The 13,487-nt window shown below is 40.9% G+C and overlaps 1 protein-coding gene across 11 annotated transcripts in view; it reads left to right on the top strand.

The window, feature by feature from the left end:
* Positions 1 to 13,487, top strand: part of UTRN (utrophin) — a 574,142-nt gene that overhangs the window by 164,953 nt on the left and 395,702 nt on the right. For all 11 annotated transcript variants that reach the window (XM_047102476.1, XM_047102480.1, XM_047102475.1 and 8 more), the window contains one exon: positions 38 to 99. In XM_047102476.1, coding sequence (XP_046958432.1) covers positions 38 to 99 — 62 coding nt within the window. The remainder of the gene's footprint in view (positions 1 to 37; positions 100 to 13,487) is intronic.

Genomic DNA, 13,487 nt, shown 5'->3' with positions numbered 1-13,487 from the left:
TTCATTCTTTTCCCTTCTCTCCTTTTCCCTCCCACAGATGAACACAATGACGTGCAGAAGAAAACTTTCACCAAATGGATTAATGCTCGATTTTCAAAGGTAACAGAGACTTTCAAACACTTTATGGTGATTTAAATGCCTCTTTCTGATTGATGGAGTTTGGTTGGAAGTACAGTGAATTTTGCCATGAAATGTGACCTAACTCTAGAAGTCTTCTGAGTATGCAGATACATTTATACTTTCTTTATCTATACTTTCTTTATTCTCTTCTCCAATATGTTTAAGATTTAATGGTGTAAACACCTTCATGGTAATAAACAGCTCTTTATTTTTACCTGGCATTCTCCAGATATATGCCAATAGTTTGCTGCTTTTGATACTGTGAATCCTGGGTACATTTAGGAAATGAATATATCATTGGGCAAATTTTGTGTTCATTTTGCTAGACAGAAGATGATTTCACTTTGCCTAGTGAAAATCAAATTATTATTCAGGCAGCTTTTCTACCCTGTGCAGAAATGCTTAGGGATTTTTAATACCTGTGGATGTGGCTAATAGTGTTTATCTGCACTGTGGTCCCCCCTGCCCCCGCTTTTTTTTTTTTTTTTTTTTTTGTGAACTTCTTCACTTCTTTCCCCAGGGATCCACTCTTTCTCAGCATTTCTAACTACTTGGAACATAATCTGTGTTTTGAGTAATATTCCTTTTTGGGGCAAAGCAAACTGAAAGAGAAATTGGCAGTGCTGTTTTCAAACTTGTAATTATCCATTGGTTATTGACATTGGAATTTGGTCCTCTAAGTTTGAAGTGGGAGGAAAATTTTCAGGACAGCATGATAGAAAGATGAGTAACAAAGGTTTCTTGGAGAAACATAATCATGGTCTTTTAAATAGTCGGAAAACTACTTTATTATTATTATTTTTAGGAGGGAGGGAGGGAGAGAGAGAGAGAGAGAGAGAGAGAGAGGAGAGAGAGAATGCATACCTGTGGGGTAGGGGCAGAAGGAGAAAGACTCCCAAATAGGCTCCACGCTCAGTTCAGAGCCCAGCTCGGGGCTTAATTCCACAATCCTGAGATCATGATCTGAGCTGAAATAAAGAGTCAGATGCTCAACTGACTGAGCCACCTAGACACCCCAAAAGCTACTTTAATTAAGAGTTATTATTTTCAAACTTTTCTCTTTGAGAAGATTGCAGAGGTCAGGACCATAAACATTGGTATTTCTTTGAGGCGAGGTGAGAATGTTTTAGATTACTTTTAGCAGCAGCAGGGTTTGAAAATTGTTCCACATCCCAATAATTACGGGTGATTATTTGATTGCAAGTGTTTTCTTTGGTTTTGCAAGTTTGTGTTGAGGGATGTTTTTATTTTGCCTCTGAGAACGTGAGGGTTGTGAAAACTGACTTTGACAGAAGGATCAAGAATATAGAAGTGTTTGCATAATTGGTGGTTTTATGTGTAGGATTATTCCAGAGCAGACACAGGTATTTAGGGGGAAATTTTAACTTGTTCTGTTTAGAGACATAGGTAAGTAACATCCTGGGTGCTTTGGATTTGGCATTATTCAAAACTTTTGAAGTATTCATCTACATGTGACCATGTTCTGAGTAACATAGTTACAGCAACTGAGAGAGTCTGGATATGAGATACTTTATTCCACTGGTTTTATGAGTGGCCAGATACGTAAGATCATCTACCCTGATTGTTATTGAGGATGATATGGTCATTTCTAGGTGGAGCAAGTTAAGCAGACCTGCTTTTTAGCAGCTTAATATAGTCATTGGGAAAGAATTACTGTAGAGCTGATTTTAAAGATCGTTTGAAAGCATCGTAGTCTTCATAGACCTGTGTTTGGGGGACATTTGAAACGGGGCAAATTACTTTTGCCCCTAGTTACAAGAATGGAGAGAAACAGTGCAATAGGGCATGGAAAGGTGGAGGGTAGGAGAATAGAGGTGACAATTGAGAAAGAAGAATTGAACATGTTTAACTTGATGGGTATCGCCATGAATTTGGCTCAGGCAAGATAGCACCTCGGCAGTGTGGGACAGACTGTTGAATGGGAGCATCTCCCAGTGGATCTGCTTAATCTCCAGGCCCAGAGCCATCAGTGATGCAAGGCTGGCACCAAAGCTGTACCTCGTACCCCGTGTGGCCGAAGTACTCCTTCTCTAAACTTAAAACTTTCCTCACTGCAGTTACTGTCCCTTGACTTTTTCTCCATTGGACAGTTCTCAGTCTTTTGAGCATTTGGCTCATGTATCTGAATTTTCTCAAGAAATAGCTCAGTGTTTATCACCGGTCATTAACATCTTTAAAAAGACCTGAAATGACACAAAGTCGAGTACTACCAGAATTGTTTACTTAATGAACTTGATCTTTAAATTTGTACATTTATAATGTGTATATTATTCTGTAATATTAAGTGAGGGTTTTAAGCCCCATGTAAATTATTTGCCCCAGGAAGGTTGTAATTATTGCCAGGATGGTGAAGAGACCAGGTAATTATTATCATTTTTAACATTTTTAACATTTCAACAGTTTCAGTTATGTAAACTGACACAGAAGCTAAAAGCTTATTTTGTTTGGAGAAAAAGTATCAAAAGGAGAGCTGACCCTGGGAACATTTCCTTTCAGATGACTTCTAGTAAAAAATCAAAGTAGAAGGAAAATTTGATGGTTCTAGAACACACTTACCAAAGGAATGGTGAATATTTGGATATAAAAAGACAGAGAGGGTTCATGGCAGTGGCATTGAACTTCATCCACATTTTTTCTTTCCTCTGGCTGTCTTAAGTCCATAAATCAGATTGCTTCCACACTGGTGATCAGGAAAGGGAATAGCAAATTTCTAGGCTGGGAGATTTCCAAAGACTCCCCATACAGCTTAATTCCACTGTGCTGGGAGAAGGTGGTTATTTGGGCATTGTGTCACTAGGTAGTCCAGAGGCTTGCATGAGGAAAAAAAAAAAAGTCCTGTTGAAGAGAATGAATTTGATTTCATTTATTTCTTATCCATGTCCTTTGGTATATTGTGAAGTTTAAAATAGAATTATTGATTGAGTCTGCTGCTTCCCTGCAGCACGGGTCTCTTTCCAGAGCAGTAGAGCCCTTGTGTTGAAAAATGCAAACAGACACTTGACAGCATCATCTGCCATTTAGGAATTTATTTTGAATTCTATCCCTGGGTATTTCCCTCATGGTCCTCTCCCCAGCCCATCTCAATCAAACACCAACTCTTGTTGATTCTACTACCTACATATATTCAAAATGTCTATTTCCCTCCATCTTTTTTTTAAAAAAATTTTTTAAACATTTATTTATTTTTGAGAGTGAGAGAGACAGAGCATGAGCAGGGGAGGGGCAGAGAGAGAGAGACAGAGAGAGAGAGAGAGACAGAATCCGAAGCAGGCTCCAGACTCCAAGCTGTCAGCACAGAGCCCGACGCGGGGCTCGAACCCACAAGCCGTGAGATCATGACCTGAGCCGAAGTCGGATGCTCAACCGACTGAGCCACCCAGGCGCCCCTCCCTCCATCTTTTTGACACCACTTTTTGCCAACTCACTATTATCTGAGTTAGGAAAAAACGTGAAAGACTTTAAGATGGGTTGAAAGATTAGTAGGAGTCCTGTCAGCTCAGACATCTGGCTCATTGCCTTCCCTTATCTTTGAGCTACTCTGCAACTCTGAGAGTTGTAGAAAACAGATAATAATACAAACGATTCTTATCCATAAAAATGCAAAGTAGGTGGAATGCAATTGATTACTATCCCTTGAATAGACCTGTTTTGCATCTATTGCAAATTTATTTCCACTTTCCTTTATTGCATGTAAACAACATGTGGTCTTTTGAATTCTCCTTTGCACTGGTTATAACACCATACTGGTTCTCTCGTTAATTAATGAGTTGAAGCCTTTGACACGTGTTGATATTACACGTGCATGAGAGTCATGATTTTACGGTTTTTTGAAAATTATCCCTGAACATGTCATAATCTGCCAGCTGGTTCTACCTTGCCAGGCTTCACCTTATCCATTCCCTTCCTTCTACTTTCTACAGAGTAGCAGGAGTGATCTTCAAGTGTAAGCCTGAATGCCCTTTTCTTTTCAGCTAAATCTTTCAGTGGCTGTCCATTGTTCTTGGCGTTTAAGACCCTAAATCGTTGAGCCTTCCAATTTACTCCTGATTGCATTTCGCTTCACTCTCGCTTCCTCTTTATGCTCTGGCCATTGCGATGAGCCTTCTCATGGCCTCTACCCTTGCTCCTTCCTTCATCGTTTCCTGGCAAACTCCTCTTATTTCTTGCCTGAGCTTAAATGTCATTTCCCGAGGGACACCTTTTCGGAGCTTCCAGACTAGGGTAGATATGCTCTGTACTCTTAAAGCATTATCCTTTGATGCACTTATCATAATTGTATTTTAAATAGTTACATCTGAGAATATTTGCTTCTCCTCTCTGAGATAGTGATTTGCTCTGTGGGTGCAGGGATTGCCTGTTTTGTTCACTGGCACCACTTCTAGCGTTTAAAAAGCATCCAATGAGCATTTATAGACTTAATAGATTAGTGAATAACAATGGCAGAAACATACTAAAATGCCTAATACTTTATATCCATAAACCGGTTGGAGGTGGTTATATTGGAAAGAGGTAGGAGTATAGAATTGAGTGCAAAATAGCATAAATTGTGTTATTTCATGGATATGAATACATTTTGCTGCATTTACTCACAAAAATAGACAAACAAACCTAGCTATGCAATTTCCTTATTTACCTGTTTTTTGGAGTTGTGCTGGAAAGATTGTTAAATCACCATTTGGATTTATACATATGATTCTCACATTTGCTGCATAGGATTCTTCAAATAGAATCCTCCTATTAAATTTGGTGATGAAAAATGAGATTTAAACCCTAAAATCAGCTCAATTCATTCCTTGATAAGGGATTTGGTAAAGAGCTTGAGAATATTGCGTAATACGGATCTAAAACCATCCTGTGATTTTTTTTTCACTATATAAAGAAATATGATAGCTAAGACAGCATTCACTATAAATATATATTCTTTTTGCTGAAAATCCTTGTTAATATGTTACAGAGATATGCTTTGGAGTTTGGGAATCCTGAGAAGTCACATAGCATAGAATAACTTACGGTTGTTGGATTTGAAAAAGTTATGAAGGGCTCACAAGAAAATGATTATCTAAAGGAGCTAAGAGTTAGGAAATTTAACACTTATTCCTGGATGTGCTGCTCATTTATTTATGACCTCAGGCAAATTATTAGCCAATTTTTCCAGGTCACTTGGTTTTTATTCCTTTAGCTATAAAACACACTTGATCATAATTACTTGCCTCATATTGCGCAGAAATATTGAGGCATTATTGTGAAACATTATAGGAGATTGCAATTACTTAGGAATGCTAAATTAAGACCCTCTCAGGTAATCCTAACTTGTGGTACCCCTGGTCTGTGCTACACATATATTTTAGAACAGAAATGGAAAAAAAGCATTGGCTCATTAAATCCACTTTATTCCATTGTCTGGTGGGTAAAGCTTGAGTGTTTTGTTCCTTCTAATTAAAAAAATTTTTTTTTTTCAACGTTTATTTATTTTTGGGACAGAGAGAGACAGAGCATGAATGGGGGAGGGGCAGAGAGAGAGGGAGACACAGAATCAGAAACAGGCTCCAGGCTCCGAGCCATCAGCCCAGAGCCCGACGCGGGGCTCGAACCCACGGACCGCGAGATCGTGACCTGGCTGAAGTCGGACGCTTAACCGACTGCGCCACCCAGGCGCCCCCCTTCTAATTTTAAAAGCCTCTGGTTTGTTAGGGGGCCCGGTCTCCCTGGGGAGGCAGAGATGGCCTCATTGCTTCACCGCTGGGAACTTTTTTCTGCCGCCCAGCCTGCGTTTTCTTTGGCTGACTTTCAGAGCTGCTCATCTGGCAGAGCTGAGACGTACAAATTGCAGAAGCTCTTTTATCAGTTTGGTGAGGTGATTCTCAAACGTGGTTTAACAAATAAAGGTTAGGCAGAGAATATGCAGACTTAAAAATGCTGAACTTCAGTTTGGGCAGATTTCTGCCTTTCCCTTTTCGAAGACAAAGAAGTGCAAAGTTTTCATATACATCACAAAATTCCAAACTTGAAATTTAAATTGATGGAGCATAAAGGAGGAAGTCCCTGAAGCGTTTTTTTGTTTTTTGTTTTTGTTTTTGTTTTTTTTTTTGTCGATTTCAACATGGAGAGCTATTCAAATGTGTTCCTTTTGGAGAAAGTTGGACTTTGCTTTTAGCGTCCCATTGCTTTCTACTGTTTTCATGTTGGAAGTTGATGGTCACAAAAATGAGAGTGGGAAAAGATGTGTAGGGAGCTTTGTAGAAGATGGGGCAATAAAAGCAGTCTGCAGAAGTTGGGTCCTCTTTTCAGTCTTGTGAAGGAGATGGTACAGGCTTCCTGGGTGCTGTATCGGTGCACCTACAGTAGAGATCTGAGCTTTGCAAGTTAGGCCCTGAGTTCACCGTTGATTTATTTTCCTGACCATGAGTATGGCAAGTCAACTAATTGTTTTAGGTGCCATAACCATTCAACTGTTCCTTAGGAAGTTTTGATTTGTATTTACTCACCAATACCTTTAAAAAGCAAACGATAAAACGCACTCTGTATTCCTAAACAGTTCCAAGCCGTGTTTTGGCTATGTTACATAAGTTTGGTTTTGTTGTTGTTTGCTTTCATTCAATTTGATACCTTTTGTTTGTTTTGGTTCTAAACATTATACTTGCAACATGATTTTCACCTGGTTACTGTGGTTAAAGTAAAAAAAAAAGTTGTTTAGTAGGCTGTGTTTTATGTTTTGTACATATTGAGTACTTAATAAATGATTTGGACTGAGCCTATTAACGTTTGTAAGTGTTAAGCAAATTTGATGATATTTGCTGAGTCTGTAACTGATGCTCAATTTTGAGATGGATTGGCTCAGGAAAATGCCTTTTCACCCATTACCTGGAAAGGGGGGAGCAGAGCCACATACCTTGTGCTTTTCCACTCAGCCTGTGTGACCCCACCATCCCCACCTTCAGAGATGGGCTCTGATTGGTGCAGGGGTGGTAGGCCTGGGCCAGTGTAGGCTGGAGAGCTCTCAGGAGAGGATTGTTGAAGAGATGGTGGTTTTGGGGGAAAGAAGCTCTTTCTGTTAAACAGCTAGGAGACACTGGACCTATTTTCAGCTGTCCCTAGCCTTAGGAAGCCATTAGGTCCAGTTGCTACACGTAGCCACCCGCCAACTATGAGTGGAGGCAGATCGGGTTGGGTGGGGGTAGTTGATGCTGTTAATTTTGCTTTTACCATCTGTTGGGGAAATTAAAAAAAAAAAAATCCTGCCAACACAAAGACCTCTATTCGATATAGACTACAGAGCACACAGAATTTATTTTTGGGTATTTCTATCAGATTTGGTGAATGTAGGCAGTTGGTGAAAAACTGGAAGGTCTGGACAGAATTTCACACATTATGTAGTAAAGTTGAAGAAGGAATGATGAACACTTACCTCCTGGAGAGAAAAATGGATGCACCTTGTCTGGGCCTCTGTCTGCCTCCTAAGAGACTCGATTACTTTGAGGTCATTGTTATCTTGCATTGGAAAACTGGAGATGGGGGTTTATCTAATTCCTCACTAAAAAGTTGGTCCGGTTGTGTTTTTTTTTTTTTTTTTTAATTTTTTTTTTTTAACGTTTATTTATTTTTGAGACAGAGAGAGACAGAGCATGAACAGGGGAGGAGCAGAGAGAGAGGGAGGCACAGAATCTGAAACAGGCTCCAGGCTCTGAGCTGTCAGCACAGAGCCCGACGCGGGGCTCGAACTCATGGACCGTGAGATCATGACCTGAGCCGAAGTCGGCTGCTTAACCGACCAAGCCACCCAGGCGCCCCAGTCCGGTTGTGTTTTTAGGGAGACACCCTAAGGGGATGGAAAGGGCAGGTCAGCTGCCTCTCCTTGATTACACAAAGGAAATGTCATTTCATTTACCTTTATATTATCACTATCAATACCGTAGACTAATGCCTTGCTCTCGTCCCATGGTACCCTGTCTTTTGAGGAACTGCATTCTGCAAACATTTCCCCTGCTTTGCCGGTTGTGCATATCTGGAATGAACTGTATTGTTACAGACCTTGCCTGGTATGCACGTGGAGTGGGTTTATTCAGCCTGCACCTCACCCGGTTGTTTGTCCATGGAGTATGCACTTGGCCCTGCACCTGGCTGCCAGCTGTGTGAGCCTCACGTGTGGTTCCCTATCATCCCGGTTTATCAGCTCCCTCAGTTTGCTTGCTTACCCAAGATCAAGGTAAAAATTCTGTTACATGCTCTGTGACTTCTGATTCTCTGAAAGATATTAGGTGGGTTAGCTTGTGTTTTATAGTATTTTGTAGTTTTTAAGGCAAACACACATTCATTGCTTTGATTCCTATGTGAACACTGCAGAAAGTATTGCTCTGCAGTTAATTGTCCCTTGTGTGTTTACCTGAGCCATGTTTCTCCAGTCTCTCACTCTTCTTCCTTTCCTCCCCTCCCTCCCTCCTTCCAAGCAAGCTTCTAAATGGAATCTTCTTCAGTTCTTAAGAACTTGTGCTGACCACCTTGAATTCTTCAAAAGAATGGCCAAGTGCCATGTGTTCACTGATTCTTTAAGTGACCATAGAATGTCTGGCTGGTTTTCTTTTGCAAGGTGTTTAAAGACCTCATTAGGCATTTCACTGCACTCATTTTGTTCTTACTCTTTTCAGTCCAAAGCAATAGTGCTTTCATTCTTTCCCCGTGGGGTGGAATCAAAAAGTTGATATTGACCATCATATGGTCTTCATTTCATTGGTGAAGCTATAACTTTAAAATTGTGATGAACCTATATTTATCACGTTGCTTAATCTTGCGTAGAGATCCCATTCTTTGTTTTGGTCTATTATTTAACTTATGCAGTAGTAATAATACAAGAATCATAATAGCACAAAAATTAGGTGATAGAAGAAATCCAAAGAAAATATTCTTCAGCTCCTTTGTTTCTTTTTAAAGTTTCATTTATTTTGAGAGAAAGAGAAAGTGCAAATGGGGGAAGGGCAGAGAGAGAGGTAGAGAGAGAGAATCCCAAGCAGGCCCTGCACTGCCAGAGTAGACTCCAACGCGGGCCCCCAACCCACGAACCATGAGATCACCCCCTGAGCCGAAGTTTGTCACTCAACTGACTGAGCCACCCAGTGGTTCTATAACTGCTTTTAATTCGACTGCCAAGAGAAAAACTATAACGTTTTTGTTATAAAATGCTTTAAAAAGTATATTTGTACGTAAACATAATTAGCCAAAATGGCATTGCTCTTGGGGCTCACTCATGTACTTACTGACCTTTAAGAAAATGAAGAATTATCGGGGGCACCTGGGTGGCTCAGTGGCTTGAGCGTCCTACTTTGGCTCAGGTCATGGTCTTGCGGTTCGTGGGTTCAAGCCTCCACATCTGGCTCACTGTGGGCAGCATCAGTGCAGAACCTGCTTTAGATCCTCTGCCCCCCTCTCTGCCGCTCCACTGCTTGTGCTCTCCCCCAGAATAAATAAATACTAAAAAAAAAGAAAATGAAGAATTACAAGAGCCAAAAGGGTGCTACGTTTGTATCAGTGCTGACATTTGCAATTCATAAGTGAAAGAGTCTGGTTTTAAAAATATTAAAAGAGGGGCACCTGGGTGGCTCCGTCGGCTAGGCGTCTGACTTTGGCTCAGGACATGATCTCATGGTTCATGGGTTTGAGCCCCATGTCGGGCTCTGTGCTGACAGCTCAGAGCCCAGAGCCTGCTTTAGATTCTGTGTCTCCCTCTTGTTCTGCCCCTCCCTGGCTTGTGCGCTCATGCTCTCTCTCTCTCTCCTTCAAAAATAAACGTAAAAAATTTAAAAAATGTTAAAAGAAAAATTAAATTGCTTATTTCTTATTGAATTTTGAAAATAACCCCTTGCCCCAAACAATCAAAAACCTAAAACAATAAAAAAAAAAATAAAAGAGAGAGATGCTAAAGCTTGCAGTATGTTATCAGAGGTTGGGGACATCAGATTCACCTGAGATTAATCAGAGAAGAATGCAAGAACATTGTGGTATATATGCTATAGATGCGTATGTGTATGTGTGTGCGTCCATGTGTATGGTGCACACGTGCATGCACACACATGCAGTACCCAGTGGAGGTAGTAACTGAATTGCATAGGCTGCCTCAAATCCCGATTTGAAAATAGGGAGCATAAATAAATCACAGAACAGGCAAACAGTGTCAAAGGGCTCAAATTTATTATTTGTAAGATACCGTATCAGATATGTTAGTTGTGAAAGCATTTAAAAACTTATGTTTTCGCTCATCTCCTTATTATACTCAGTTGTAACTTGATTATTTATAATGAGATTAGGGCAGTCATAGGACAGGTTCTGTCTGTGTACTGTATCTGTTACTTGGTACAAATTTGGCAGCTCATGAGTTCTTGCTAATGTGCTCAACATGCCGTGTTGCTACTGGTTTTGTTAACATCTTGGTTCTGAAGGCCTTGAAGACAAGGCCTGCATTTGTCAGCCGTGGGTGGTTGGGTGGTCAGTGTCAGCCTGGCAACCCCAGGGAGGAGGCACTGATCAGCCTTCTAAATGGAAAATCCGAGTCCCAATTCTACCTCTGGTTGGTTTGCTATCGGTATAAAGAATTAGCTCTTTGTTCTCATAAGAACTCCCAACTACACTTTCTAAGGTTTACTTTCTTATTCAATATTTGGCAGATCTTTCTTCCCATTGCCACTCCTACTATTGGTGAAAAACTTGACCTTTATGATGGAAATAACTGTTTTGGGAGTACTGAAGAAGGGGGAGAGTAAGCCAGTGCCCGCTTAGAGAGAAGGTGGGGACCCAATCACAGAGGATCTTTTACTTGGAGTCTGGATTGTCTTTGCCCATAATGGAGCCCTTTGCCTGTAGTTAGAGTTATTCTGGCTCTAATGCAGAGGCAGAGGGATCAGTTAGCCTTGTCCTAGAGGCACGAACCGGAGTGGGAGCCGTGATGACAGGGAGAGGTGGTTTTAGAGCGTGTGTTTGGAAGTAGGTGAAGTGGGGAGTGAGTGGAAAAAGTAGAATCTGAAATGACTTCTTTGTGTTTTGGTTTGAGCCAGAATAATGTCTGCTGGTGTTTTGTATTCAGTCATGTTCCCTAGTCTTTGGATGGTGTGGTGTGGTGTGGTGTGGTGTGGTGTGGTGTGGTGTGGTGTGGTGTGTGTGTGTGTGTGTGTGAATGTGCGTGTGGCTCCTTTCCACAGACTTGATCACTCCTGCAGAGGACTCACTGTTGACTAAACTTACCTCTCACCTGCACACGGCTATCCCTATGCAGAGGTTGCTACTCAGTCGCCCTATGACTTGGTATGCCTGTGGACACAAATTGTTTATCTGCACCATGTTTTAGGAGACTAAAAATAACAGGAGATTACACAGGTAAACTCAGATTTCCAGTTTCTTTTGAAAAGCCCGAGTCCTGCCAACAATGGGCTGGGATTCCTCCATGGCCACTGGTGGCTGGAAATGAGCTCTAGCTGTTGCCTTCAGCCTTTGGGCTGATTCTCCGGGTGTGAAGGAGCCCATCAGGTTTGCTTCATGCCGTTGTACCGTCACAAGTGTCTGTCAGTATTCGTAGCCACTGTTCTCCCACAGACCCGGGCTTGTCCTCATGCGTTGTGATGACAGTTTGCTTGTATCCTCTGACACTTTTAAATCCAGAAGAGTCTGTGTCCCAGCTGCTGATATTAATACTGGTCCCTCTTGTCACAATGGCAGGGTTAGAGCTGGCATCCGGAAAATGCACAGAAGTCTAAGGTGAAAGGGTTGAAGGAGGGGGTGGCCAGGACTGGTCACCTATGACATCGTCACCCTCTGCACTCATGTTGCCTTTTCAGTATTTAAGACTAAATGTGACCCGTGGCTTATCTGCCCCCCAAGTTCAAGATTGTGCATTTGTACTGTTTTGTGTTTATTGGAAAACTATGAGAACCCTCTCTTGTGAATGGGGAGAGCGGCCTGAACTTGGCATTTCTGCAGGGCCAAGCACAAAGAACGTATTCACCAAATATTTGTCTGATTGAGTTATTAAGCTGTATTCTTTCTGTCAGAGAAGTCTCTGCAAATCTGTCTTTGCAAAGAATTAAAAATCTAAATAAGAGGTTGACTGTCAGGATGAATCAGTTTTTAATTTTATTCGATGATGACTTCTGACATTTCCAAACAGTTTCCCAGGGTGGACCCCATAATGAGAACCTGTGATAGGAAGGCACAGATATGCTTTAAAGTTGTGTGCTTGGGAAAAAATCATCTTCATTTGGAGTTCATTTAAATATGATATATATTTTGTTGCTCTCTTTGGGAAGTCATTAAATACAACTCCCACTATTCTGCCTCCATCAATGAAATATTTCCTTCCATAAATGTCAAAGTCTGGTGCCCTTGTAATTTTGGTGGCAGTTTGGCAAAGACTTGTGGATTTGGAACCAGATTTTATAGAATTAGATCCAGGTTCTGCCTCTCACCTGTCACATCACCCCTGTTTTGGTTTTCCTGCTTTAAGATACTATTATCAAGAAATAACTAATACATGTAAATAACACATCTAAATCTCTATAAATCTCTTAGAATGTATCTAAGTGGTTGCAATAACTATGTCTAAGAACATTTCATATTTCCAGTGTCTGTTTTTGTATGGCCCACAAGCTAAGAATGGTTTTTGCATTTTTTAGCTGGTGGCAAAACATAAAGAATATTTCACAACACGTGGACATTATATGAGATTCAAATTTCAGAGTCTACAAATAACGTTTTGTTGGAAGATGGTCATCATTATGATTGGCTCATTTGTTTCTGTATTGTCTGGGATGCCTTCATATTACAACAGGATTGAGTAGTTTCGGTAGAGACCACCTGGCCAGCATTGCCTAAACTAGGTACTCTCTGGGCCTTTACAATAGAAATTTTCTGGCCCCTGCTTATAGGGCACAAAGTACTGAATCACATATGTATAGGGTGTAAGTGGAACTTGCTCTTTGGCATAGGCTTGTTCTTTCCATTTGTTTATGAGACACTCCTAAGTTGTATTTGTCATGAATGTGTAGTATTTTGTGGTGACTGGCCATGTGTATGGTGAGTGTGGGTGTGTGCTTTCTGTGTAAGTTTTGAACCACAGTTTTGGATTTGTATGAGCCTAGGTACCTTTCTTTACTCTTTGTCCAATGAGGAGAGTCATAGGCTGTATTTCCCCCTCTTTGGCCATCTTACAGGTGTGGTCCTTCTGAGGACACCCAATGGGTATATACACTGATAATGCCATTACTGGGTTGGGGTGGGAGAGTACTGGAGAAAGAGACACCGCAAAAACCATATTTCTTCCTGATCGCTATCAATATTCATCTGAAATTGGGAAATAGAATGAGGAATTT

This window comes from Lynx rufus, unplaced genomic scaffold (assembly GCF_022079265.1).
Source record: "Lynx rufus isolate CCGP_SWC_20201006 ecotype Redwood Valley unplaced genomic scaffold, mLynRuf1.p SCAF_6, whole genome shotgun sequence".
Taxonomy (NCBI): domain Eukaryota; kingdom Metazoa; phylum Chordata; class Mammalia; order Carnivora; family Felidae; genus Lynx; species Lynx rufus.
This window is presented reverse-complemented; position numbering and strand designations above follow the sequence as displayed.